This window comes from Pipistrellus kuhlii, unplaced genomic scaffold (assembly GCF_014108245.1).
Source record: "Pipistrellus kuhlii isolate mPipKuh1 unplaced genomic scaffold, mPipKuh1.p scaffold_m20_p_44, whole genome shotgun sequence".
NCBI classification, from domain to species: Eukaryota; Metazoa; Chordata; class Mammalia; order Chiroptera; family Vespertilionidae; genus Pipistrellus; species Pipistrellus kuhlii.
This window is the reverse complement of record NW_023425545.1, coordinates 309,483-333,303: the sequence shown is the minus strand read 5'-3', so window position 1 is coordinate 333,303 and position 23,821 is coordinate 309,483. Positions and strand designations below refer to the sequence as shown.

Genomic DNA, 23,821 nt, shown 5'->3' with positions numbered 1-23,821 from the left:
GCTCTGTTCAGGCTCTTTATTTGGGAAAGGGGAGCGCAGGCGCCGGGGGCTGCAGTTGGACGAGGCTGATAGAGCCCCCCCTTTCCAGAGGCCCAGGACCTGCCCCCCCCCCCCCCAATGCCATTCCTCTCCAGCTGCCTTCCCTTGGTCACTAAGGGAGTACAGATGACCAGGACTCCCCACTGCTCCTGAACCCCAGCCTTCCATGGGTGCCCACAGCCTCCCCTGTGCTGGCCAGCATGCACTGGACTACGGGCCACACACGTTAGGTCAGTGTCTGGTCTTCTGTCACCCTGAGCACCTCTGCCTGCATCCCCAAGGCCTCCTGAGATGCATTTCCAGGGACAAGAACCACGGGTGTGTGTGTGTGTGAAATAAGACGCAGTACAAGGGTTTGTGCCTGTATTCCGATGTCATCACGCTCAGGGCCTGGGCCTGGATGCCTGATGGTCACGTTAATAAGGGCAGGGCCGTCTTCATCCTGGAAGCCCTCCCATGGAGCCCGGCACACAGGCCTGTGTGGACACACGGTTACTTCTGGGCCAGCATTCACTCTGCCCCACGCCCAGCTCCGGTTTTAACAAGGCTCCTCATTCCTGTTCCTCAGAATGACTCCAGACCCTCTGTGAGGGCCCGGCTCCCTCCTCAGGTGCAGGCAGTTTCCCCAGGCCCGGGCCCAGCTGCTCTTGGGAGAACCACCGTCTGCAAGAGCCCTGGACCCCGGGCCCAGGGGGGCGCCTTCCAGGAGGGAGCCTGGCAGGGGGTGGGCAGCGGCAGGCCCCTGGCTGAGGACAGCGCCTTTGGCTTCCTTCTCCACATCTCGGCCTGCCTTCCTCAGCTCCTCTCCCAGCGCCTGCTCCTGTGCCAGGCTCGCCAGGCTGAGGAACTCGCCTTAGAAATGGCTGCCAGGGCACCAGCTGGGGGGAAACGCGCAGGGGAGCCACGCTGTCCCGCTCCCAGCCCCGCCAGGCCCCCGGGCCGGTCTCCGGGGGGGGGTGGGTGGGTCAGGGCTGCTGCGGGGCCTCGGTCCGGGGCAGGGGGATGCCCAGGGCGGAGTGGGCCGGCCATCGGCGGGCCTCGGCCACCTGGCTCGGGGAGCAGAAGTCCTCCAGGAAGACCTGGGCCAGGTTGCGGAGCCTGGCGTTGGCGGAGAGGGAGAAGCGCAGCATGCACTGCACCACGGGCGCGGAGCTCAGCTCGGGGTGGCGGCCGGGGCCCGGCGCGCTCAGGTACATGATGGTGGTGACGGCGGACAGCACCGTCTCCTCGTTGGGGCTGGACAGGCAGTTGATGATGAGCGGGCCGCCCCCCGCCTGCAGGATGTGCTCCTTGTTGGCCCGGTCCGCGCACAGGTTGCAGAGGCCTCCTGGGAGAGAGCGAGGCAAGTCTGGATGCTCCGGCCCGGCCTCCCCCGCCCCGCCTCCCGCTTCTCCGCCACGGAGGCTCCGGGCAGAGCCAGGCCGGGGAGGAGGCGGCCCAGGGACAAGGACCCTAAGCCCAGTCTGGTCTCCAGAGAGGCCTGCTGCCTGCCACGGCCTCTCCTGAGAGTGGGCCAGCCAGTTCAACGGCTGATACACTTTCCCTTTGTTCAAAGTAAAAAACAGTCACCAACCCTGGGACCTTTTGGCCCCAGACCTTCAGTCTGCCACCCTCTCGCTGGTGACCAGCACTCGCTGCTCCCTCACCAGGGCGGGTTCCCTGGAGCACCCCACTAGCCACTCCCCGCTGCGTCTGGGGGGCTCCTCACCACTCCAGGCCATCGGCTCCATGACTCAGAGAGGTCTTTGAGGCCGTTTTCCTGCCACCGCCCGCCAAGCCCACTGGCAGGTGCGGGTCTGCGATCGAGACCTCAGCTTCCTCTTGCACCCCGGCCGCCCAACGACTCGCCCCCGGACTGAGGAAGCCCGGTCACCGGGGCCACGTGAGCCACGGCCGCACCGCGAGCACAGGAAGCAGCCGGGAGGCCGAGGCGATGCGGGTGCCCGGCATCACCACGGGGTCAGCTTCCAGGGCTCCGCCCGGGTTCCTCTGGGGAGACCGGGGTGAGGCACCAGCATTCAGAGAACCCAGAGCTTCCGCCCCCGTCAACCTCGCCAGCCGTGGGCCGTGGCCAGAGCACAAGAGCGGAGCTTATCACTGAGTGCGATCCCTATGGAGTCCTGGGGGAGGGGCTCCCACAGCAGCCTGTGGCCATGGAGCCAAGTTCATCAGCAAGAAGGGCTGCGGAGAAGGTTAAGGGATTTTAAAATATATTTTTTAAAAATATATTTTACTGATTTTTCACAAAGAGGAAGGGAACGGGATAGTTAGAAACATAGACAAGAGAGAAACATCCATCAGCTGCCTCCTGCACACCGCCTACTGGGGATGTGCCTGCAACCAAGGTACATGCCCCTGACCGGAATCGAACCCGGGACCTTTAAGTCCGCAGGCTGACGCTCTATCCACTGAGCCAAACCGGTTTCGGCTGTTGTTGTTGTTTTTAAATACATTTTTATTGATTTCAGAGAGGAAGGGAGAGAGAGAAGCATCAAAGATGAGAGAATCACTAATGAGCTGCCTCCTGCACAACCCCACCCCACCCCAGGAATCAAGCTCCCAGGTGCCTGGGCACGTGCCCTGGTTAGGGATGGAACCATGGCCTCCTGGGTCATTGGTCGAATCTCAATCACTGAGCCACTCAGGCCAGGCTGTCCCGATAGTCTGAAGCCACACGGAGGGAAGTTCGTTAAATGTTCACACGTTCTTTGGTTTAAAAAGAAAGAACGAGCCTCAGTGGACTAACTCAGTGCCTGACCCACGGGCACTCCACGAGTATCTGTTGGAGGTCTTAAAGCAGTGAGGGAGGAAAGGGTTGACCTGCAGAGGGTTGGGGATGCTGGGGATGGCTAAGACCCAGCCCACCTTGGACCTCCCCTCAAATCCCCCCCGCAGTTCTGGATCTGGGCTGTGGCTCCCAGACAGGATACATCTGAGGGAGGTAAGGGGCTGAGAGACATTCTTGAAATCAGGAGCCCGTTCACCCGTAGGTCGCCCTTGGCACACTGGGCCATCCCTTGAGTGCCTTAGTACTGCTCCTGTCCCCACCAGTGGGCCCCATCGGGCAGGCCCCCACTCTCTGTTGTCCCTCTGTATCCCAGGCACCTACAGCTGTGGATGCTCCCTGGACACATGCTGGAGACACGAATGAACCCCACAAAATATTACCTTCACCCCCATTTTAGCAGAAGAAGCCAAGGCTGTTGAGTAACTTGTCCAGAGTCCCAGAAGACGGGGAGCCCTCTGCCACACCCAGGGGAAATGGGGTCCCTCCAGAAGCTCCAAGGACAACTAGCCCCGCTGTGGGCAGGCGCCAGGCTGGACTGGGAACGGGGACACACCTGCACCATCTCCTGCCGAGAGTGCGACCCAGCCTCCGGCCACGGCAGACGCACCCAGGCGGGGGTGGGACTGGCCTCGCCGTAAAGCGGGAGACAAGGACGGACTCACTCTCCGGCTGGTTAGTCATCACACCCAGGAGCGCCTGGGCGGGACACGGCCAGCGAAGCCGGGGGAGAACCAGGTGGCAAGCCCGGCAGGTGGGGGCAGAGGCCTCAGGAGAGCAGGCCCACCTGTGCCCATGTGAGGCCTGGGAGCCTCCAGGGATGGACAGGCACCTGCTGGAGCTCACAACTAACTGCCTGGTCCAAACACGGGGAGCAAGGGGGGAGGGCGAGGGGCCCCTAACCCTATAGCTTCCTTGACGAAGATCAATTTTCACCTTAGGTGAGCCTGCCTGCTGTTTTTGCAAGTGAGGTAACATGCCACCTTCCCCTGTAACTTTTTTCTGACCCCTCAGGGACCAGAGAGCCCTCATTGTTATCGTGTGCCCACACACTGCCTCTATGAGCTGTAAACGTTTGCTCCGGTACCCACCGATGTGAAGTGTCCCCGTTTTATTCTTTATCCACTCTCAGAGATTCCCCGCTTGGCTTTCTCCCGCCTCCCTAAGCCACCACCAAACAATTTCATGTAACCCCCCCTCCAACCTTACATCTCCTCCTTTGATTCTAACGTATAAAATAAGCTGTAAATTCTCTGGGTCATTTTCTCAGCAATAGTCAGTTTGGCTCAAATAAATTCATAAACATTCTCTACAGGTATGGATGTTTCTTAGGTTGACACATCGTTGAGTGAAAGAAACTAGACACAAGAGTACACAACCTGACTGGCCTGGGTGGCTCAGTGGTTGAGCGGCGACCCATGAACCAAGAGGTCACCGGATTGATTCCGGGTCAGGGCAAATGACAGGGGCTGCAGGCTCCATCCCCAGTAGGGGGCATGCAGGAGGCAACCAACTGATGCTTCTCTCATCACAGATGTTTCTGTTTCTTTCCCTCTCTTTCCCTCTTTCTTCCCCCCTCTCTAAAATCAGTAAAAAATAATAGTAATTTTTTTTAGAGTACACATCTGCATGATCCCACTAATATGAAGTTCAAGAACGGGCTAAAATAATCCATGGGGACAGAGGTTAGGTTAGTGGCTACCCTGGGGTGGGAGACACTAACTGGGAGAGGGCACGAGGGACCTTGCTAAAACCTGACCAGGGCTGGTTACCTGAGCATGCATGCACTTAAGGTATATGCATTCCACTGCATGTTCACCAGCTGCAGTTCAAAAATGGATACCAGGCAAACACGAGAACAAGTTGGGACTGGCTGGGGAGCGTGTTTTGGACAAACCAGACAGGAGAGAGAAAGAAAACAGGAGGCAAAAGAAGGGCCCTGCTAGACACACGGAGCCACAGACACCCCCGGGAGAGGCAGAGGAGGAACCCCCAAACGAGGCCTGGGATGAGGAAGCTGGAGGCTCTAAGAGGTCAGGCAGGTGACTCTGGGGCACACGGCATGTAGGACCGTGTTGCTGGGAGCCAGGCCTGTCCTGGGGATTAAATGGGGTCACGCTGACACACGCTGAGCCCGCACCTGGTGCCTGCAGGCCAGGCGGGGCCTTGGAGAAATGGCCCAAGACATACCCACCTCGAGGACCCGCCCACCTGGGCCGGCCACCGTCCATCACAAGTCAAAACCTTCATTGTTTTCTCCTTGGGTTTTTGTTTTGGGGACTATTTGTTTCTTGGGTTTTACGTTAGCATCTTGAAAATGGTTCTTTCTGAAATTTCAGATTTGGGAGTCATAACACTATTGAAAAAGCTACCGGTACCATTGTGTAGAAGGGAGGAGGGGGGACAAATACATGTATATACATGTATGTGCTCACATTTGCTGGTTCTCTGTGAGGGGAGGACTGTGGAAGAGACAGGAATGGAGGGAGATTCCTATAAACCCTGGAATATAGTTTTGACCTGAACTGATGAATTTCATTTCTAGACATTCATCCTGCAGATATAGACCCACAAGTAAGAAATGAAACACCGGTAAGGTGTCTATTGAAACACTGGTTGTTTTGGCAAAATGGAAAGCAGCTAAACACCCATCCCTCAGGGCCTGGCGAGGCCTCAGCGCCTCCACGCCAGGGAATAAACACCACGCCGCTTTACAGGAATGATGACGCTGCAGGTACGTCAAGATATGCTGCTAAGTAAAAAAAAAAAAAAAAAAAAAAAAAGACAAGAAGAATATATAGTATACTGCCACATTGCAGAACATGCAAAAATATATTCATATAGATATATACGTGTTTGTAAATTCCAAAAAATATTTAAGAAACGAGTAACAGTGGTGAGCTATGGAGAAGGTTAGAGAGGGAGTTACCTTCCACTACCTTTTATATTTTGTGCCACGTGAATCGGCCTGGGCGAGTGTTTTTTGAAGAAGTGGCGTTAGAATAGGAATTTCAAAAGGACTTTCAATCGTTGTCCTGTTGCTATTTGGCTCTGTGGACTGATGAGTTTGCTGACGACTGTCCTAGCCCGTTTGGCTCAGTGGATGGAGCATCGACCCACAGACTGAAGGGTCCCGGGTTCGATTCTGGTCAAGAGCACATTGTCAGAGTTGCAGGCTCAATCCCTGGTACTGAGCAGGGTGTGTGCTGGAGAGACCCAACCAATAGATGGGTCTCTCTCATATGGATGTTTCTCTCTGTTTTCCCCCCCTCCCTTCCACTCTCTTTAAAAACCAATGAAAAAATATCCTCAGTAAGGATTAACAAAAAAATAAATTAAAAAATTTAAAAAAAAATTTATAACGTCATTGCATGTAGTTGTTGACTGTCATTTGCCCTGCTAAATAGTAGCAACATCCCACAATGTTGGTATCCAGTCTACCGGTTACTGTTTCTAGTCTGTGTCTGTTACAAGTTTGCTAGCGACATTTTTGCACACGTGTCTGGATATGCATGTGCCCTACTGCGATGACTGTAACTGCTGGGTCAGGGGTATGCATGCCTAGCTTCCATTTTCCTAAATACCGTTTTCCAAAGAGAGGCCCCTGAGGACTTACCTACACCTGCCTTTTTCTGAGCACCACCACCATCTAGTGGCAGCTTCGTGTATGACAGGAAATAGAGCACAAGAAAGCGATTTAACCTGAATTCGGGGAGGCAACCTATCTGAACCCAGTTTTAGTAACAAGACTCAAGTGTCCTGTGATGTCCCAGGATTCAACCAGTTTTCACAGGAGTAGAGGATTCTCTCCCGGCCCCTTCCTGTCTCCATACGGCATCTAAGATGGCGCCGGCGTGCACCCACGGCATACAGGATGCCTGAGAGTCAGCCATGGTGCTTTGGGCAAACATTCCCAAATGAATGCCAAGGCTCCCGGAGTGTTTGTGTGGGGCACAAGCCTGGAATACTCATCCAGGTATCTGCTGAGATCTGGCTTTATATTTGGCTCCCCGAATTCCCTCGCTTCCCATGCCCTGCCCTACCTGGAGCAGTACCGTCTGGTGACAGTTCGGCTTAAAACCTGGGCCGGGGCTGACCAGCCACCAGAACATCCCAGGGAGGTGCCGGAGTGGCCAGGCGCCATGGGAACCAGGGGAGAGGACACACTGGACTGTGAGGACACACTGGCTCCGGCAGCGGGTCCCCTGGGCGCAGAATGTGGGTCCAGGAAGATGGGGTGAACTCCCGGCTCCAGTGAGTGCTCAGTGTGAGCCTCAGGCACTGGGCCTCCCCTCACGGAGGTGCTGTCTCAGCCTATGGCTGGTGGCCGGTCCTCTGCACCTACGGGCCCTCTCTCACCTTCCCGGACCAAAAGGCCAGAGCCCTCCAGACAGCAGCGGAGATAAGCAAGGCTGGGCTCTGCCCTCGCGGAGATCACAATCTCAGACCCGCCGTTGGTTCAAAGATTCCAAACGACCAAGCGCAGCACAGAGCCTTCCACAGCAGAGTGAGCGCTGCCAGCGTTTCCCACTGAGCCCCGGCCACGGGGAGAGAAAGGAGAAGGACAGCAGGAACCAGATCCGCTTCTAAGGAGCGCTGGCTCTCCTTCTGGACTCGCACAATAAGGAGAAGAGAACCTGAACCTGCAGGGGATCCCGTGAAGAGATCCAGTGCCCAGGGAGCCACTGCTCTTGGGATTGAGAACTTTGCTCTGGTGGGAAGGAGGGAGGAAAAGCAGAGGAAAAAGTGCTGGGAGGAGAAAACCAGGAAGCTGCCCAGGAGAGCGGGAATGCAGGGCAGGCCATGTCTCTCCGGCACTTAGGACAGGGCCTTGCTCACACAGTACATGCCCCATAACTATCTGTCCGGTGAAGAATTCAATAGGTCTCAGACTTAGAATTCAAGTCATTCTAAGTCAGCTCTGCTTTTCTTGATGTGACAACATTAAAATAAAGATGTTTAAAAGATCACTCTACATATTCTTCTCCCAAGTGGCTGCAATCCATTCCTTCACTTATGATCTCATCTCTAAGCAGGTGGGAAGGCAGGCAGGCAGGCATGCAGAGGCTCCCGGGCTGAGAGCCAGACCTGACCCAGGCTGGCCGGGACCGGTCATGTGTGAACCCCGAAGGCTGCCACTGCAGCGGAGGGGCTGCCTGAGGTCTCTTTCCCAGCCTCTCACTTCCGACTCGCTCATCTCCCCGCAGCCCGTCAGGCCGTCCCGTCCTTACCGATAGCAAACTCCACCAGGGTCTCATTCTCCTCCGACAGCGAGTCGAGGAATAAGTCCAGGACCTGCAGCTGCCGCAGATACGGGTAGTTGCTGGGGTCGTAGGCGAAGTTGGCGAGGTTGGCCAGGACTTGCTCCTTGGCGTCTGCGGCGGGAAAGCGGCGCTGGAGCCCGGTTCGGGGCGAGGGTCGCGGGCGGACCCCCGCCCCGTCCCCGGACCCCCACCCTGTGGCCCTCACCTTGGCTCTCCGTCTCCTGGAATTCCGTGACCAGCGCCTGCAGGTAGCCCAGCCGCCCGACGTGGGGGTCTACCTTCGGCTTCTGGGCCATGGCCGGGGTGGCGGGGGGCGCACGGGGGGCAGGCAGGAGAGTGATGGGGCCGGAAAGGCGGGCGGGAACACCCCTGGGCCTCCCTGGGCCAGGGCGGGCCCGGGCGGGCCCCGGGCTCCTTTCCCAGCGTCAGGCTGTGCAGGGATGTGCAGCAGGAACTGGGGTGCGGGGTGACACCAGGGCTGTGTAGAGTGGGGCGTGAACATCTAAACTGGGGCGCGGGGGACACGGAAGCGACAGGGCACGGGAGGAGGGAGCAGCACCACCCTGCCCCGAGCGGCAGGGTACGGCTTCCCGTAGGATCCCGGACTTCCGGCGGAAGCCGCGCTTAGCTCCGCCCCAGGGGCGGGGCGGGGGCGGGCCCAGGAGGACCAGGGGCGGGGCCGTCGTGGAGCTGGGCGCGCGTGCGGAGTAGACATCCCGGCTCCCCGCCAGGGCCCGGGAAGGGCTGTGGGTGCTTAGGGGGACTCTTCTGGGGCTGTCGAGGCAGAACCACCAATAGATCCCCTTGCACCTGCCGAGGGGGCACAGGCCAGCCTCCTCGACCGAAGGACGCCCCACTGGAGCGTGGGCGTCAGCTCCCCCCCGCCCCCTCCCACGGGTCCTTTTCCAAGAAGCCGGGCGAGCCTGGCACCCATGCTCCCCCGCCCTGAGCTGAGCCCTCCGCCTCTGGTCAGGCTGTTTGCCAGCCAAGTGGACAGGGAGCGCCAGGGCAGCGCCAACCGGTGGTAGGAGCCTCTTTCCACCCAGATGTACCGTTTTGGCCGCTTTCTGGGTTGGGGAGCAGTCCTGGGTGGTGTAGCCCTTAGGCCCCATTACTTCCTGGGGCGTTTCAGGAAGGTGGTGTGTGACCGGACCTCATAGGCACTGGGTATATAAAGCGCCAGGGAAGGAGGTGGTCCTGCCGCACTCCCACGGAGGTGAAGGGGGCCTGGGCTGTGAGCTTCTTGAGGGCCAGGACCATGTGCCTTTGGCCCTGGGCCATCATCCTCCCTCCTGCTACAGCCCCATTGGGAGCGGGCCCCACATAGAGGGGCTCAACTCCCTGTGGTCAGTCCCTGCCTGATGCACACCTCCCCGGGGGCCTGCATAGTTATGGCCGTAGTCTGGGTGCTTGGATATCGAGGCTGCTTCTTTGGGGACCGGATGCGACCTGGGGGTGTACACTCAGCCAGAGGTGGCCAGGGGCTTTCTCTGCCTCTGGCCAGACAAAGCAGCAAAGGCTTGTGGACAGAGCTCCACCCTGTGCTACTCAGGAACTGGCGCAGAACAGCCAAGTGTGGGTTCTGGAGTCAGATGGGCCACCCATCCTCCCCCCTCTGGTTTCCTCCTAAGCTCTCAGGGGCCCCCCTCCTTGGAGAAAAATTCTCAGTCCTTGGTTTTGTGTTGAGGGCATTGACCAGTTCTTACCGGTTATGTCCAGTCCCAGGCACACAGTAGATGCTTAATAAATATTTGCCTGGTGATTATGGTGACTGTTGCCCGGGGCAGATAAAGTCAGAGTTCTCGGTGCTGAATGGTCACTGATAATCTTTTTTCCCTAAAAGAAATCTTTCAAGGAAGTGGGCCTATTAGGGGATGCTTGTTTCAAAGCTGGGAGCTACGAGCATCAAAAGCTTTTACCTACTCACCAGCCCAATTCCCTCCTTTTCCACCCCATTAAGATGGAGGAGACAGGACTTGGTGAAATGTGCCCATGTTTTGCCCCTTCAGTTCACAGACTGTGGGTGGTGGCCAAGCACAGGACGGGATGGGGAGCAGGAAGGCAGTGGGACGTTTCAGGATCCGACTTTTCAAACGGGGAGAGATTTTAACTTATCCAGGCCCGCCTCCTCCTTTATAGAAGACCAGAGACGCTGAATAATTTGCCCAAAGGCACACAGTAAATTGAGGCAGAGTCAAACATATTATAGAACTCGGGTCAAGCACCCTTTGCTTCGCCTCTGCACTACTTTCTTTGGCCATAAGGGGGCACTCGTGGCAGGGTCCTGGAGAGGACAGGGCAACGCCAACGGTGCTTACTCAGGCCAGCTGGACGCGTGGAGGAGGAAGGCTAGAGGCGGATCATGAAAATAAAATCAATCCTCCTGATAAGGTTTTCTCGTTGGAGCCTGGCTGAGCCTGAATCAACAAACCAGGCCCTGGGCGTGAGCAGCCCCTGCTAAGCTGGGGGGACTGAGGGGGAGGACTGCTCCAGGCGCGGCTCCCGCTTCATTAGCTCCGGGGTTTATAGTCTGCGGCAGGAAACACATCTGTGTGTAATTCAAACACACGTGTTCGGTTCCCCCGGCCAGGACCCTGCCGGGACAAGCCCGGGCCGATGGCAGCCAGCCCCCACAGGGGTGACCTCGGGGAAGGGCACCAGCCAAGGGTGTGTGGGGAGCGCTCTGACCTCCCGGCCAAACACAGGCCCCTGGGTAGCTGGCCCAGCAGCTACTCACCCAGGGCTGAGGCCTGACACAGCAGGGAGACAGGAGGGCAGGAGAGGGGAGCAGAAGGGCTTCTATTGCAAAGAAGGGCTTCTATTTTCCCAGAGGCCCTTGGGGCCTGCCTAGCAATCGGACCCTCCCTGCTGCTCAGTCAAATGCCAGCTCCCCCAACCAACCCCCAGCACTGACCTTCCCGGTCAAATACTGGAGGGGACAAAGGAACGAGACCCTGGAGGGGGGCCCTGCCGCGTGGGCAGGGGGTTCCTCACACTTCACTGATTCGAGGACCCACGTGAGGTGCTCCCCTCCGATTCTCCGCACAGACAGCAGGACAGGTGCTCCACCGACATTTAATCTGTCAGAACCCTGATGCAGGCTCATCCGCAGCGTGGCCACCGGTGGCTGCAGGCCACCACCGATTCTCCCCCAAGGCCCTTCCTCCCAAGTCCCAGTCTGCGGGGGGCCCAGCAGCCTGTGCTGGGGGCAGCCCCGAGGGCAGGGGCTGGGCCACAGGAGGAAGGGAGGCGGGGGGCTCGGGACAGGCAAGCTCTTTGGAACTGTCTGGAGCTGGAGAAGGACAGAGAGGTCACCTCAGACGCATCCAGGCTGGACCCGAAGGCCCGGCGTGCTGAGCTGTAGCAGCGGCAGTGGGCGGCCAGCTGAGCCCGGTCGGCCGTGAGCTCAGACCCACCTTCCTGGGCCCCACGTCCCCTGGTGCCCAAGGAAAAACGCCAGGAGGACCAGCTCCTGGAATCTGCTCCTCGGAAGGAACCCTGAGTCTTCGGAGGCCAGCTCCTGGCTGAGCCCCGACGTGCGGGGCGGGACGGATGGACGGGACGGGACGGCCTTTGGGTCCGGCTTTGCCCAGTGAAACAGCAGGACGCCCGTTCCCGGGCGGAGGCAGTGTTCGCTCCCCGACCTCGGGGCTCAGATGCCCGTCACACATGTGATCCTGGGACTCAGACGCTGGTCACATACGTGATTTCTTCGGTGCACGGCTGCTTCTCCGAGCTGCCGGGGTCCTCCCCGAGGAGGGCGGGCAGCGGGGCCGCCTCCGGGATGGCCGCCTCCGGGGTGGCCGCCCCCGCCCCGGCCGGCCGGCCCTGCCTCTCCTTCCGCTGAAGCGCACAGAAGCCGCCGCCCATGAAGAGGGCGGAGGAGACGGTGAAGAAGCTGGACATGTAGAACACGTAGCTGAAGTTGCTGTCGGTGCTGTCCAGGACAAACCCTGCGGGACGGACAGCAGTGAGGCCCGGCCCTGGCGGCCAGCTCCCCCCGCCCCGCCCGCCCCGCGAGAGCAGGGCTTCCTTTCTGTCCCGGAGGGACCGGGCCGGGGACTGTGGCTGGCAGCGAACAGGCTCTCAGTAACTAGTGGGTCAAGGTAAGGGGGAGAGGAAGCGCGGACCCTCCTCGGGCCCAGGCAGGGAGTGTCCTCAGCCAGAGGGAACTGCAGGGCGGTGCTCCCTCTGGGCAGGAGCTTTGACAAGGGCCCGGGGGGGGTGGGGATATCGGCTCGGCATAGGCCAAGCCCCGGTTACGGCAGGAGTTCTTTCCTGCATTTTGCAGGTGACACTGTGGCTGCGAGAAGGTAAGTGACTGGTGGGGTCGGTCCCACGGGGAGGAAGTGGCAGAACCAGGATGTCAGTAACAGCCAATCCGTGCCTCGCAGTGACTCTCCCATCTTCTCCACTAAGCGCTTTACGGTGTGACGCGTGACCCTCACCACAAGCCTACCAGGTAGATTCTATTCTCACCCTCACTTTGTTGATAAGAAAGCAGGGACAGCCGAAACCGGTTTGGCTCAGTGGATAGAGCGTCGGCCTGCGGACTGAAGGGTCCTGGGTTCGATTCCAGTCAAGGGCATGTACCTTGGTTGCGGGCATAGCCCCAGTAGGGGGTGTGCAGGAGGCAGCTGATGGATGTCTCTCTCTCATCGATGTTTCTGACTCTCTATCCCTCTCCCTTCCTCTCTGTAAAAAATCAATTAAAAAAATGTAACATACTGAGTGCCAGCTGGGGACCAGGCTGCAGCCAGTCCCGTGAGGTGCTTGCGGAAAAAAAAATCACAGATTCCAAGTTCCTACCCCTGGGATGCTGGCTGGGCCCAAATCTGTGCAGACGGTCCCTTCCGCCTCACCCCCTAACCCTGCCCTCCCGGCCGCGCCCTCCTTCTGGGGCCTCACCAGCCATTGGCGGGGAGAGGAGGATGGAGATGCTCTCCAGGATGGTGCAGAGGCCCAGGGCCCTGGAGAACTGGTCCATGGGGACCACGTCCATGAGCACCTGGAAGAAGAGGGCGCCCACCACGCTCATGGACACGCTGTACACCAGGCAGTAGCCCACCAGCACGCGGTAGTTGGCCGACACGGTGCACACCAGGTTGGTGAGCCCGTTGAGCAGGACTGCGAGGCTGAAGAGGTACTTGCGGAATCGGGCGACGTCCGGGCGGCCGGCCACCAGCCCGGCCATGGGCCGCAGGAAGATGTTGCTAAAGCCGATGATGGAGATGAGCAGGGCGGCCTTGTGCTCGTCCACCCCGTACCGGATGGCGAACGGCACCAGGAAGACCTGGGGCAGCGGGAAGCCGAGGATCATCCACGTGACGCCCAGCGTGAACACACGGTAGCCCGCGTTGTGCCACAGGATGTCAAAGGCCAGGTAGCGCAGGGTGGCCCGGCCGCACGCTGCCAGGCGGCCGGGCGCGGGGGCTTTGGAGGGCACGGGAGGGCCTCCTCTGGACGCGGGGGCCGCGCCGGGGGCCACACTGGGGGCCACGGGCCTCAGGATGGCCCCGCAGACGCAGCAGTGCAGGAAAACCCCGCCGAAGACCAGGAAGGTGCCCCTCCAGCCCAGCTCCTCCAGGAGGTGGCGGGCCAGCAGCGGCCAGAGGGTGATGCCCAGGGAGACGCCCACCGAAGCCACGGCGTTGGCCAGTGCCCGCCGGCGGGTGAAGTAGAAGCCCAGCACAGTGATGGTCGACTGGAAGCTGAAGCACAAGCCCAGGCCTGTGGGGGAAGGGGGGGACCAGCTCGAGGGCGTTCTGGAGCCGCCCACAGCGGGGTCACGGGCCCACAGCACCCACAGCGGGGTCACACCCACAGCGGGGTCACGGGCCCACAGCACCCACAGCGGGGTCACACCCACAGCACCCACAGCGGGGTCACGGGCCCACAGCACCCACAGCGGGGTCACGGGCCCACAGCACCCACAGCGGGGTCACACCCACAGCACCCACAGCGGGGTCACGGGCCCACAGCACCCACAGCGGGGTCACACCCACAGCGGGGTCACGGGCCCACAGCACCCACAGCGGGGTCACGGGCCCACAGCACCCACAGCGGGGTCACGGGCCCACAGCACCCACAGCGGGGTCACACCCACAGCGGGGTCACGGGCCCACAGCACCCACAGCGGGGTCACGGGCCCACAGCACCCACAGCGGGGTCACAGGCCCACAGCACCCACAGCGGGGTCACGGGCCCACAGCACCCACAGCGAAGTCACATCCACAGGGGGGTCACGGGCCCACAGCACCCACAGCGGGGTCACACCCACAGCGGGGTCACGGGCCCACAGCACCCACAGCAGGGTCACAGGCCCACAGCACCCACAGCGGGGTCACGGGCCCACAGCACCCACAGCAGGGTCACAGGCCCACAGCACCCACAGCGGGGTCACAGGCCCACAGCACCCACAGCGGGGTCACGGGGGCCTGTCCCGCGTCTGCTCTCCTTCCCTTCTAGCTCAAACCCACCTCCAGGTCCCCAGGGATCTGAGATGGCGTCAGCCTGCCCGCCCCCCTCCCTAGAAACATCCGCCCCTCAGGTCTGCCCTCCCAGGGCTGCCAGGGCACAGCTGTCCCCTGGGCACAGTACCCAGGTGATCTTTAAAAACTTAACATCAGCCCGGCCAGCGTGGCTCCGTGGCTGAGCGTCAACCTGTGAACCAGGAGGTCATGGTTCAGTTCCCGGTCAGGGCACGTGACGGGGTTTCGGGCTTGGTTCCCAGTGTGGGGTGTGCAGGGGGCAGGGGGCAGCCGATCCATGATTCTCATCATTGATGTTTTGCTCTCTCTCTCCCTCTCCCTTCCTCTCTGAAATCAATACAGATATATATGTATTTTAGCTCTAGCCGGTTTGGCCCAGCCCGGGCCCTGGTCAAAGCATATGCAGGAGGCAATCAATCAATGTGTTTCTCTCACATCGATGTTTCTCTCTGTCTTTTCCTCTCTCTTCCACTCTCTCTAAAAAAAAAACAACCAAAAGCTATATATATATAGTTTTTTGTTTTTTTAAATTTATTTTATATATGTTTTAAGACAACTTAAAATCACAGTAAGTCTCTCCCCTGCTTAACACCTTCCAGAGACTCCCGCTCACACGTAGGGGGAAAGCCAGAGTATTTACTCTGACCTGGAAGGCTCTGTACCATCGGGCCTCCGGCCACCTCTTGGCTGCCACCTCAGGCCGCTCCCTGTCACTCACCGGGAGGCAGCCACCTCAGCTTTTTCTCTTCCTCCGGACACCGCGCTGCTCCCTGCCTCGGGCATCGCTGCTGCGTTCCCTCTGCCGGGCACACATTCCCGGGCCCCCTGTCCTGACGCAGCTCACTCTGCCGCCCCCGCACAGCTGGGCCTTCTGGAGAGAAGCTCACAGCCGCCATGACCACCGGCCTCAGGCGGGCCCTGGGTGGCCAGACATGCCATCCATCAACTCTCCCTCCTCCTGGATGAGGCCCGGGCTTTCTTCCTCTTTATACTCCACACCTCCCCGCTCCTCACTCCCCGCTGACAGCCGCCTTCGCCTTCGCCTTCCCGCCGGTGACAATGGACCATCTGTGCCCACGGTCACGGCCAGCCCTTCCCTCCGGCCCTGCCTCTTGTCCACTGGGAGGGAGAGCCCTCCAGCAGTGTTCCTCTCTCCCGCATCACCCGTTTCCCACCCCTTTTCCAGATCGTTCTCCTCCGTTGTTATTTCTCTCATTAAAAACAAAACACAACCCTCCCTTGACCCCACAGCCTCTTCTGGGTCCCGCCCATTTCTGTTCCCCTTGCTCCAGAATCTCGTGTGAGGCTTGATCAACTGCCCTCTGCCCGCGCTGTGTCGAAACAGCGCCCATCAGACTTTCACCCCCACCTCTGCTCCAGAGCTGCTCTCGCTGAGGTCACCAACCTCTCCATTGCCAAATCCAAGGAGCCTGCGCCCCACTGGCTCTGACCCCGCAGCGGCCTGGCACCCGGAACCACTCCCTCTTCCTCTCGAACTTCCTTCATTTTCTCCTCCTAGAAACCCCACCCGCCGGGCTCTCCCACTTCTCTGTCGTTTCCCCGTCTGGACCACTGCATACCGGAGCACCCTGGGCTCAGCCCTCGCTCTCCCTCTGACAGCAGGGTGACCCCTCAGTTCGAGACGTGCATACCAGCCATCTCAGAATGTCCCAGCAGTCACTCAGCCCGGGGCCTGTTCTCCTCTGAGCTGCCCGTCGTCCTGCAGACCCGCCCTCCCATCCTTCCCTGTGGTGGTTATGGCTGCTTTATCCTTCCAGCAGCTCGGGGCCCAGCGGCCTGGGGTCCGCCTTCCTGCTCTTGGCTCATCCTTCCCTCTTCTCTGCACTTCACGTGCTCAGCCTCCCACAGGGTTTTCTGAGCACCCCGGTGGGCAGCAAGGAGCTTTGCAAACAGTGATCACATGATGTCACTCACCCGGCCGCCCGAACCCATCCCATGACTTCCCGTCTCACTACAACTGAACCCCCATCCAGCCTCCACCCCTGTTCATGACCCTCTGCTCATCTGGCCACCACACTGCTCCTGGCCACCCCAGGGCCTTTGCACTTGCTGTCCCCTCTGCCTGGAATGCCCTTCCCGCCCCTCCAGAGCCTGGGGCAGACCCCCTTCTTCAGCTCTCCGCCAGCCGTCCCTTCCTCTCAGCCTCCTCTGCTTGCTGCTGCAAACAGCAACCTCCCTTCGACCCTGCGTACCTCCCGCTTCGGGCGTTCTCGATCGTCTACATGCTCCCTTGTTTAACCTCGGCTCACCACCGCCCTCCGCCGGACGCTGTCACAGCGCTGTCCCGTCTCTCACGCACTTGTCGCGATCAGATAGGCCCCTTATTTATCTGTCCGTGGCCCCTCTCCCTGGGGGCTCCCTCCTGTGAGCTCTGCCGGCCCCGTCCACCTGCATCGGACACTTCCCAATAGGCGCCCAGCAGTTCTCCGAACGAACGACAGTCACCTGTGAAGAAGCCCGCTGCGAGGTAGAGCTGGCCGAGGGAGCGGCAGAAGGAGCTGGCCACCATGCCCAGGCTGGCCAGCACGCCCCCCAGCATCACGGTCGCTCGGCAGCCAAAGCGTCCCACCAGGATGCTGCACAGGGGCCCTGTGGGGGAGGGGGAGGGGCGGGGTGAGAAGCCAGCCAGCGGGGGATGGGGGGGGGGCAGGTCGGGAAGGGGTTCCAGCAGGAACTAGTCAGGAGGCTTAAAGGGCATGAACCCTGGGGCCCGCAGTCCTGGATCCTGATGCCCACCTTGCCACGCACTGCCCCCGTGACCCCAGCAAGGCTCTCTCTCTCTCTCTCTCTGCCTCAGTTTCCTCTCCTACAGGAGGGGTCAGGCTGGGGGATGTGTGACCAGGTGTGAGGTAAGGTGCTGCCGATGTCCGACGTCCAGTTTGACGCAGACAGGACCGTCGCCGCCCACCCGAGGCTGCTTCCAGCCGCTGGAACAGGATCGGCTCAAGGCCGGGGTGCACTCTTCACTGGGGGCCTGTCCGGGGGTGGAGGAGGGAGGTGACCAGGCATCTAAATCAGGGAGCACACCCCCCATCCTCAAGAAGACTGGCCACAGCCCTCCTGCTGCCTCCCGCCCGTCTGTCCAGGGTGAGAGCTGGGGCCTGGGCCACTCTGCACCCCTTTGCACTGGCAACTGGAGAAAACTGGGTGGGGTCCCTTCTCCCCTCCCCCACGGCCTCCAGCCACCACCAGAGCCGGCACCCAGGTGTGCGGCTGCTGTGGGAGAGGGGCCTGTCTTCCCCACCCCACCCCACCCCCACCCCACCCCGAGCGGCTCTCTCCGGGCCCAGACCCAGAGGAGTCGAAACCAGCCAGTCCCGGCCAGCTGCACTGGGCAAGGCCCGTTCGCCTCGTAGCTGGTGCCCTGCCCCCAAGCCCCGGAACGGAGTTTCAGGGAAAGTGTGAGTGTGCACGAGCTTAGCGTGTGCGTTTCTGGGGTGAAGCGGGGGGTGTGTGTGTGTGTGTGTGTGTGTGTGTGTGTGCGTGTGGCCGCTATCAGCTTTGGGGGGGAAAGAGGAAGTGAGCAGCCCATGCTCAGAGATAAAGGAGCAGAGGCCACAGTGGAGGGAGAGGCGAGGCTTGGCCGTGGGTATGACCCCGGGTGCACACAGGCCCCCCCTGCCGCCTTCCGCTGACCTGTGTCAGGAAAGGTGATATTGGGGAAAGCCCTGAGTCATGGAGTCGGGGTGGGCCTGGGCGGGCAGCCAGCTCAGCTGAGGTAGCTGGGGGTGCTGGGTGGGGCGCCAGGAGGCAGGGTGTTCCGCTGGCAGGCGCCAGAACTCACTCGGCAACCTTGGGCAGGCCTTGCACTTTGCTCTTGCGTACTTTCCTCATCTCTGAAATGTGTGGGAGCAGGAGGCGCTTGGGATCAACGATACTTCCCAGTTTAAAATGGTCTATCGATCTCTGAGCATGGGTTAAAGGCGTGTGTGTGAGAGAGACAGACAGAAGAGACAGACAGGAGTCCCAAGCAGACAGACAGGAGTTCTAAGCAGACAGACAGGAGTCCCAAGCAGCCTACTAGGGGGCAGTGAGTGGAAAGCTGGCTGGGAAGTGGGGGTCCCACTAGATGCCCGGCTCCCAGCCTGTGGCCCAGACCCGTCTGGCTACGTGGAAGGAGCCCTCTGAGATGCCCACCTCTGCACCAGCCTCCCAAGTGAAAAGGTCACGTGGCCTGGGCTCGGCCTGGCCGTTTCCCCTCGCCCTGAGCCCGTGCCCGGGGTGACAGGTTCAGAAGGCATTCCAGCAAAGGTGGCACCTCGCACTCTGACCTCCCGCCCGATTGGAGGGAAGGAAGTGGAAGGACAAGCAGCTACTGGTGCCAGGTGGAGAAAGTGGCAGGAGGTAGGCAGGGAGATGAGGTCTGCCAGGCAAGCATCCCACACCCTCATGCAGGGAGAGCCCTGCGCCCCACCAGACACCGCTCCAGGTGACCAGGCCTCCTACAGGCCCCTGCGGAGTCTCCCTGAAGGCCAGAGCAGCCAGAAGCTGGGGGCAGGCCCCTGAGCCCGCGACTGCTGTGCAGACTCCCTGGACAGCTGACCTTCTCCCATGGCTGGGGGCGGGGTGAGGAGGTCACAGCCCTGGAGGAGCCAACCAGGAAATGAGGGGGGCTGCCTCCTCCATCTCCCAGCTCTTGCAACCCCCCTCTCTGCTGCCTGGTGAGAGACAGGGCTCTGGCAATGCCCCCATCTCGCTCCCGGTGCCTTCAAAGAGCCCCTTTGGGTCCTGACGCCCGGGCGAGGATCTCAGGATACAAGCCTTCACAGCTGACATCTCCCTCCCTCAGCCCTTGCTGAGTGTCACGTGATGCCCCCACGATCCCACGTGGGAGGTGGGCTGGACGCGGGGTGTCACCCCTTGTTGCAGGGGAAGGAACTAAGGTTTGGGGTGATCTCCCAGCTGGACCCCAGGCTGCGCCTCCTCTAGACTGGATCCATCCTGCAGTGGCCACTGAGGGTGCCTCCCCAGCCCTTGTCCAGCCCAGCCCAGTGGATTCCAGCCAGGGGAGCAGGATTCCAGCCCTGGGAGCCAGAGGCCCTGCTGAAATCAAGTGAAATCTTAGGAATTCACCCTCAAGGCAAAGCCCCGGGCCTCCAGGAGAGGGACCCAGAGGCCAGCGAGGCTGTGGCTCTTCCTGCACCCCCGGCCCTCCTCAGCCCTCGGCTGCTTACCCCCTGCGTGGAGCATGGCCGTCAGGATGGAGGGGAACCAGGAGGTCTCGCTGTTGCTGGCCTGGAACTCGCGCTGCAGCTCAGTGAAGAAGATGCCGATGCAGGCGGGGAAGCCCAGGGTGAGGCCCTGGGCCACCACGGAGGCCAGCAGGACCACCCAGGCCCAGCAGCCCTCGGGGCGCTCCAGGGCCCCGGGCATCCTCTGCTGGGACCGCTGCCAGCGGCCGCGGCCTCGCTGCCACTGCTACCAGCGCCTGGGCCGCCTGGGGGGAGAGAGGGGTCAGAATGACGCCGCCAGCCTCCCAGCTCACCTGCCGCCTTCCCTGGGCGGCTGAAACCGTCCCTCTTGCCTCAACAGCAGGTATCAGAGGAGCGCCACCCCCTGGGCGGCGGCCAGGGGCCCACGCGCTGGCCTTGGCATCTGCTTCCAGCCACTTCCCAGAGCCAGCCTGGCGGGCGGCGCTGGCAGGTGTGGGATCGGAGGGACCCGGCAGGCGAGTGGGATTCTTTCCAGCCTAACATCACTCGGTGCAGCCGGCAGGTGGGACTTCCGGGGCGGGCCGGCCTAGGCCCGGGCACACGGCACCAGGTAACTGCCCGGAGAACGGAGCAGGGCCTGGGCCGTCCCACTGACCCCGCAGGCACGCGCATACATTTCCATTCATAACCGGGCCTCCCGCACACAAACACCGTCTTTCGCAATCCCGGAGTGGCCAAGGTGAGCGAGCTGGCGCGGAGCAGCCGAGGAGCGTACAGAACACTTCACAAGGGCACGGCCTCGGACAGCCCTGCCAGGCTCCTTCTACAATAGAAAGAGCCACGGCCAACAGTCCATGCCGATCCATGACCTACCACCTGGGAGGGCTCCTCTGCGCACTGCTCCTCCCAACACGCCAACACATACACAGCCCCACGTGGACACAAATCAAGACACATGCTCACATACAGACACACAGGTAGACACACACTGGCCTAGAAACACGCAGGCAAGCCCAGAGGCATGCAAACAAATGCAGAGCCAGGCACATGCTACATAGACCCACACAGACACACACACACACACACCCTCACATCTTTGGCTCAGTCCTGTCTCAGGTCCTTGCCACCCCCGGGCCACTCCCCCTCATCACAGAAACTGCCGTAACCAGACCTGGAAGCCCCAAGAACCCCCAGGCCCCCAAAGGCAGAGCCCTTTTCCGGACCTTCCCTCCATCCTGGCTCTCCCCAACATCCTCTTACTCACCTGCTCTCGGGGCTCCAGGCTCGGCAGCCGTGGAGCAGCTTTGGCCTCCGTGAAACCACGGGCCCATGCGCTCCCGCTCCCACAGCCTCCCCCCTTTCAGCCCCAGGTTCCGGGGAAGATCCATGGGAACTCAGAAACATGAAACCCCCTCTTCCTGCCAAGCCCAGCAGCCCACACCTTCCCCCCAGGCCAGGAGCTTGCGGACAGCACCGAAGCTGGGATCCACCCCGAAGGGAGTGCTCCAGGTGCTCAGATCCCTTCTCGGGGTACAGCCCTGCCCAGCCCATTGTCCCGTCATCCCAGCCTGAGGGCGTGCGTGAGAGTGTGTGACTGCGCCCTCCTGTGGGCGGGCCAGGAGCAGCTCCTGCCCCCGGCTCCGGCCTGGGGCACCGGCCCTGGGTATCCCCTCGTCCGACCCGGGCAAACCTCAGATCCGGCTCCTCCTCGCTGGCTCGGGCCCCTCCCAGGGTTTCTGTGCCCTCAGCAAGCGGAAAGGCCACAGTGCCACCTGATCCTCCCCAGGCGACCTGAATGTCAAGTCCCCACACCCTCGCCCATCGCTCGCCCTCCTCCCTGTCACATCGCGGCTCCTCCGCTTTCCAGGATGGGCCCCTCGCTTCCCCTCCTTGCTCCCAGGAGGGCCGCCAGCCTTCCCCTGCACCCCCACTTCCTCCCACTCTCCCCTCCGCGGCCGCCGCACCCCGGCACTCCCTTCCCCTCGGAGCAGCACAGGCACGCAGGGGGGTGGCGGGAGGGGAGATGGGAGGAGAGACATGGCCCCTCTGGTTCACCCTCGTCCTGCCCCTCCGTGCAGCCGTCCCTCTCGCGCCCCTCTCGGCAGCCCCTTCTCCAGACAGCGCCTTTGGGGACCTCCACTCTGCACCCACCTCACTCCAGGAACTTCACAGCTTCTCCTCCCCGGAGGCAATCAGAGCCTAGGACACCGCTCAGCACCGGGGCCCTCTCATAGGGTGCTGCCTCCCAGCCTGGGCACCCCTGGCCTCGTCCCTCGGGGTGCTCCCCCAAGGACCCAGCCTTCCTGGAGAGGAGAGAGGGCCAGCCTCTCACCTCAGCATCTCCAGGCTTTATGTCCCGTTGGTCCTTCAGGCCAACCCCCCCCCCCCCCGCCCCCGCCTCCAAGCAAGCTGTCCCTCCCACTCCCCAACTTGGCTGTAGTGGCGGTTCCTCCAAGATCTTAAGCCGGAGAGAAGTCTGATTGGTCCTTCAAGATCCCGCCCTAGGAGGCCACCCTGACCCCCACCCAGGGGGCTAGACCCCTTCCTGTCTCCTCCCCTCAGCGGTGGTTGTCATACCACATTGGAGCGGTTCAGTCCTCCCTCCCGTCCCCCTGCCCCTTCCCCCATCTCCTACACGAGGAGCAAGCACCTGTTCCCCGCTCCCCCCAGCCTCCCCCAGAGCCCCCCAAATACTATTAACGTGACCCACCTGTGTTCCCCAGAAGGCGGGCAAGCCGAGGACCAAGGCCGAGCTGGCTTCCTGGCGGGCAGGGCCATTCCAGAAGACTCCGAGACGCGACGGGGCTGGGGGCTCTGGCGTGGCCTCGGCCCCAGCGGGGAAGTGGTCTCTCCTCCGGGCTGGGAACCATGAGTCACCACCTGCTGGTGTGCGGTCGGGGCAAGGAGGGAGATGCGGCTGGGGACACCTCACTCTCACTTCCTGGGCCCGGGGGTGAGCCAGTCCCCTCCGCGTTCAGGGGCTCCCCCGACCCAGCGACCACCCTCATGCCCAGGGGACAATGCCAGGATGACGTGTGTCACCCTCCCAACCCCAGGGCTGTGTTTAGGGCCTCCCGTCGGATGTCAGAGGCTTGCTGGGCCCTCAGCATCCTCTCCCTGTCCTTCCCAGTGTGCCAGCATGGTGGAAAGGCCCAGCCATGCTCTCATGCCGGGGTGTGGGGGTTCCTGGGCAGGTGTGCAGAGTGGAGGGCCCCTTCTCTCGTCCCCTCTCTTCTCACGGTGAGGGCAAAGGAGGGGCCAAAGCCCCAGAGCAGCCAGAGGAGGGGCACGAGGCAGGCCCTGGAGACCCCCTCCCTCGCCAGACCACACACATGTCCGGATACAGGACACAGGGCACGGTGCAGGCAGCTTAGGGCTCCCCGTGGGCCCCGGAGCTGCCAGCGCCAGCGGGAACCCTCAAACCCCTGCACCTGGCAGGGGCCCCGGAAGGAAGCAGGCAGGTCCGGAGGTCACCCTCGCCCTTCTCTGCCCCGAACGTGGCCCCACAGGCGCCGGCCGGCCACAGCCTGCCAGGGAGGTGGTTGGCAACAGAAATTGGTGACCTCTTGCCACCCTGGGCCCTGTCTGCCGTCAGGGATCCTGTTTCCACTCGGCTGCCCACCCTCCCTGGACGGAGCTCCTCGGGGTGGGGCTTGGGGACGTCCAGGCGGCGCCCGTGAGCACATTTCAGGCCAGGCCTGCGGGGTGGGGGGGTGAGGGTGCCCATCCCCTCGCTCCCCAGGTCATGGGGATCAAGCAGTCGCTTTGGAGAGACCCCTCAGGGGCGGGGGGGTCCCCGCCATCGGAGCTGGGGCAGCCCAGCACCCGGGACAATAAGGCTTTCCCAGATCCTCGCCCCTGACCGGCGGGAAGGGGCTGGGGGACCCCAAAGGGAGGGTCAGCCGCGCGCAGAAGGAGGGGGGACCCCAGAGGGAGGGTCGGCCGCGCGCGGACGGGGTGGGGGGCCCCCAGAGGGAGGGGCAGCCGCGCGGACGGGGCCCCGGCGGAGGCGCGCCGCGGAGCGCGGGGAGGGAGGAGCCCGCTTACCGGCTGGGGCCCCGCCGGCGG

The 23,821-nt window shown here is 61.7% G+C and overlaps 2 protein-coding genes across 15 annotated transcripts; both read right to left on the bottom strand.

Annotated features, from left to right (window-relative positions):
- Positions 1–2: 2 nt before the first annotated feature.
- ARMC7 (armadillo repeat containing 7) lies at positions 3–8,846 on the bottom strand. Of its 7 annotated transcripts, none has more exons than XM_045572342.1 (4): positions 8,294–8,834; positions 8,056–8,199; positions 5,260–5,326; positions 3–1,366 (listed from the first exon to the last, which is right to left on the bottom strand). In XM_045572342.1, the coding sequence occupies exons 1-4, from the start codon at positions 8,382–8,384 to the stop codon at positions 835–837; spliced, it is 834 nt and encodes a 277-aa protein (XP_045428298.1). In that variant the 5' UTR covers positions 8,385–8,834; the 3' UTR covers positions 3–834. The 7 variants fall into 7 exon arrangements, with proteins under 7 accessions (XP_045428298.1, XP_036268033.1, XP_036268037.1 ...); XM_036412144.2 differs by having other exon boundaries at positions 1,225–1,366; positions 5,260–5,286; positions 8,294–8,838; XM_045572343.1 differs by lacking the exon at positions 3–1,366 and adding an exon at positions 4,364–5,151 and having other exon boundaries at positions 8,294–8,846.
- SLC16A5 (solute carrier family 16 member 5) lies at positions 8,837–23,821 on the bottom strand. 8 transcript variants are annotated; one of them, XR_004983427.2, is made up of 7 exons: positions 22,464–22,672; positions 19,775–20,037; positions 17,046–17,189; positions 12,997–13,818; positions 11,354–12,041; positions 10,334–10,335; positions 8,837–8,853 (listed from the first exon to the last, which is right to left on the bottom strand). XR_004983427.2 is itself a non-coding variant. In XM_045572338.1 (6 exons), exons 3-6 carry the CDS (start codon positions 19,971–19,973, stop codon positions 11,773–11,775), a joined length of 1,434 nt encoding a protein of 477 aa, XP_045428294.1. In that variant the 5' UTR covers positions 19,974–20,037; positions 22,464–22,633; positions 23,801–23,821; the 3' UTR covers positions 11,146–11,772. The 8 variants fall into 8 exon arrangements, 6 of the variants coding, with proteins under 6 accessions (XP_045428294.1, XP_045428295.1, XP_036268003.1 ...); XR_004983426.2 differs by lacking the exons at positions 8,837–8,853; positions 10,334–10,335 and adding an exon at positions 10,844–10,887; XM_045572338.1 differs by lacking the exons at positions 8,837–8,853; positions 10,334–10,335 and adding an exon at positions 23,801–23,821 and having other exon boundaries at positions 11,146–12,041; positions 22,464–22,633.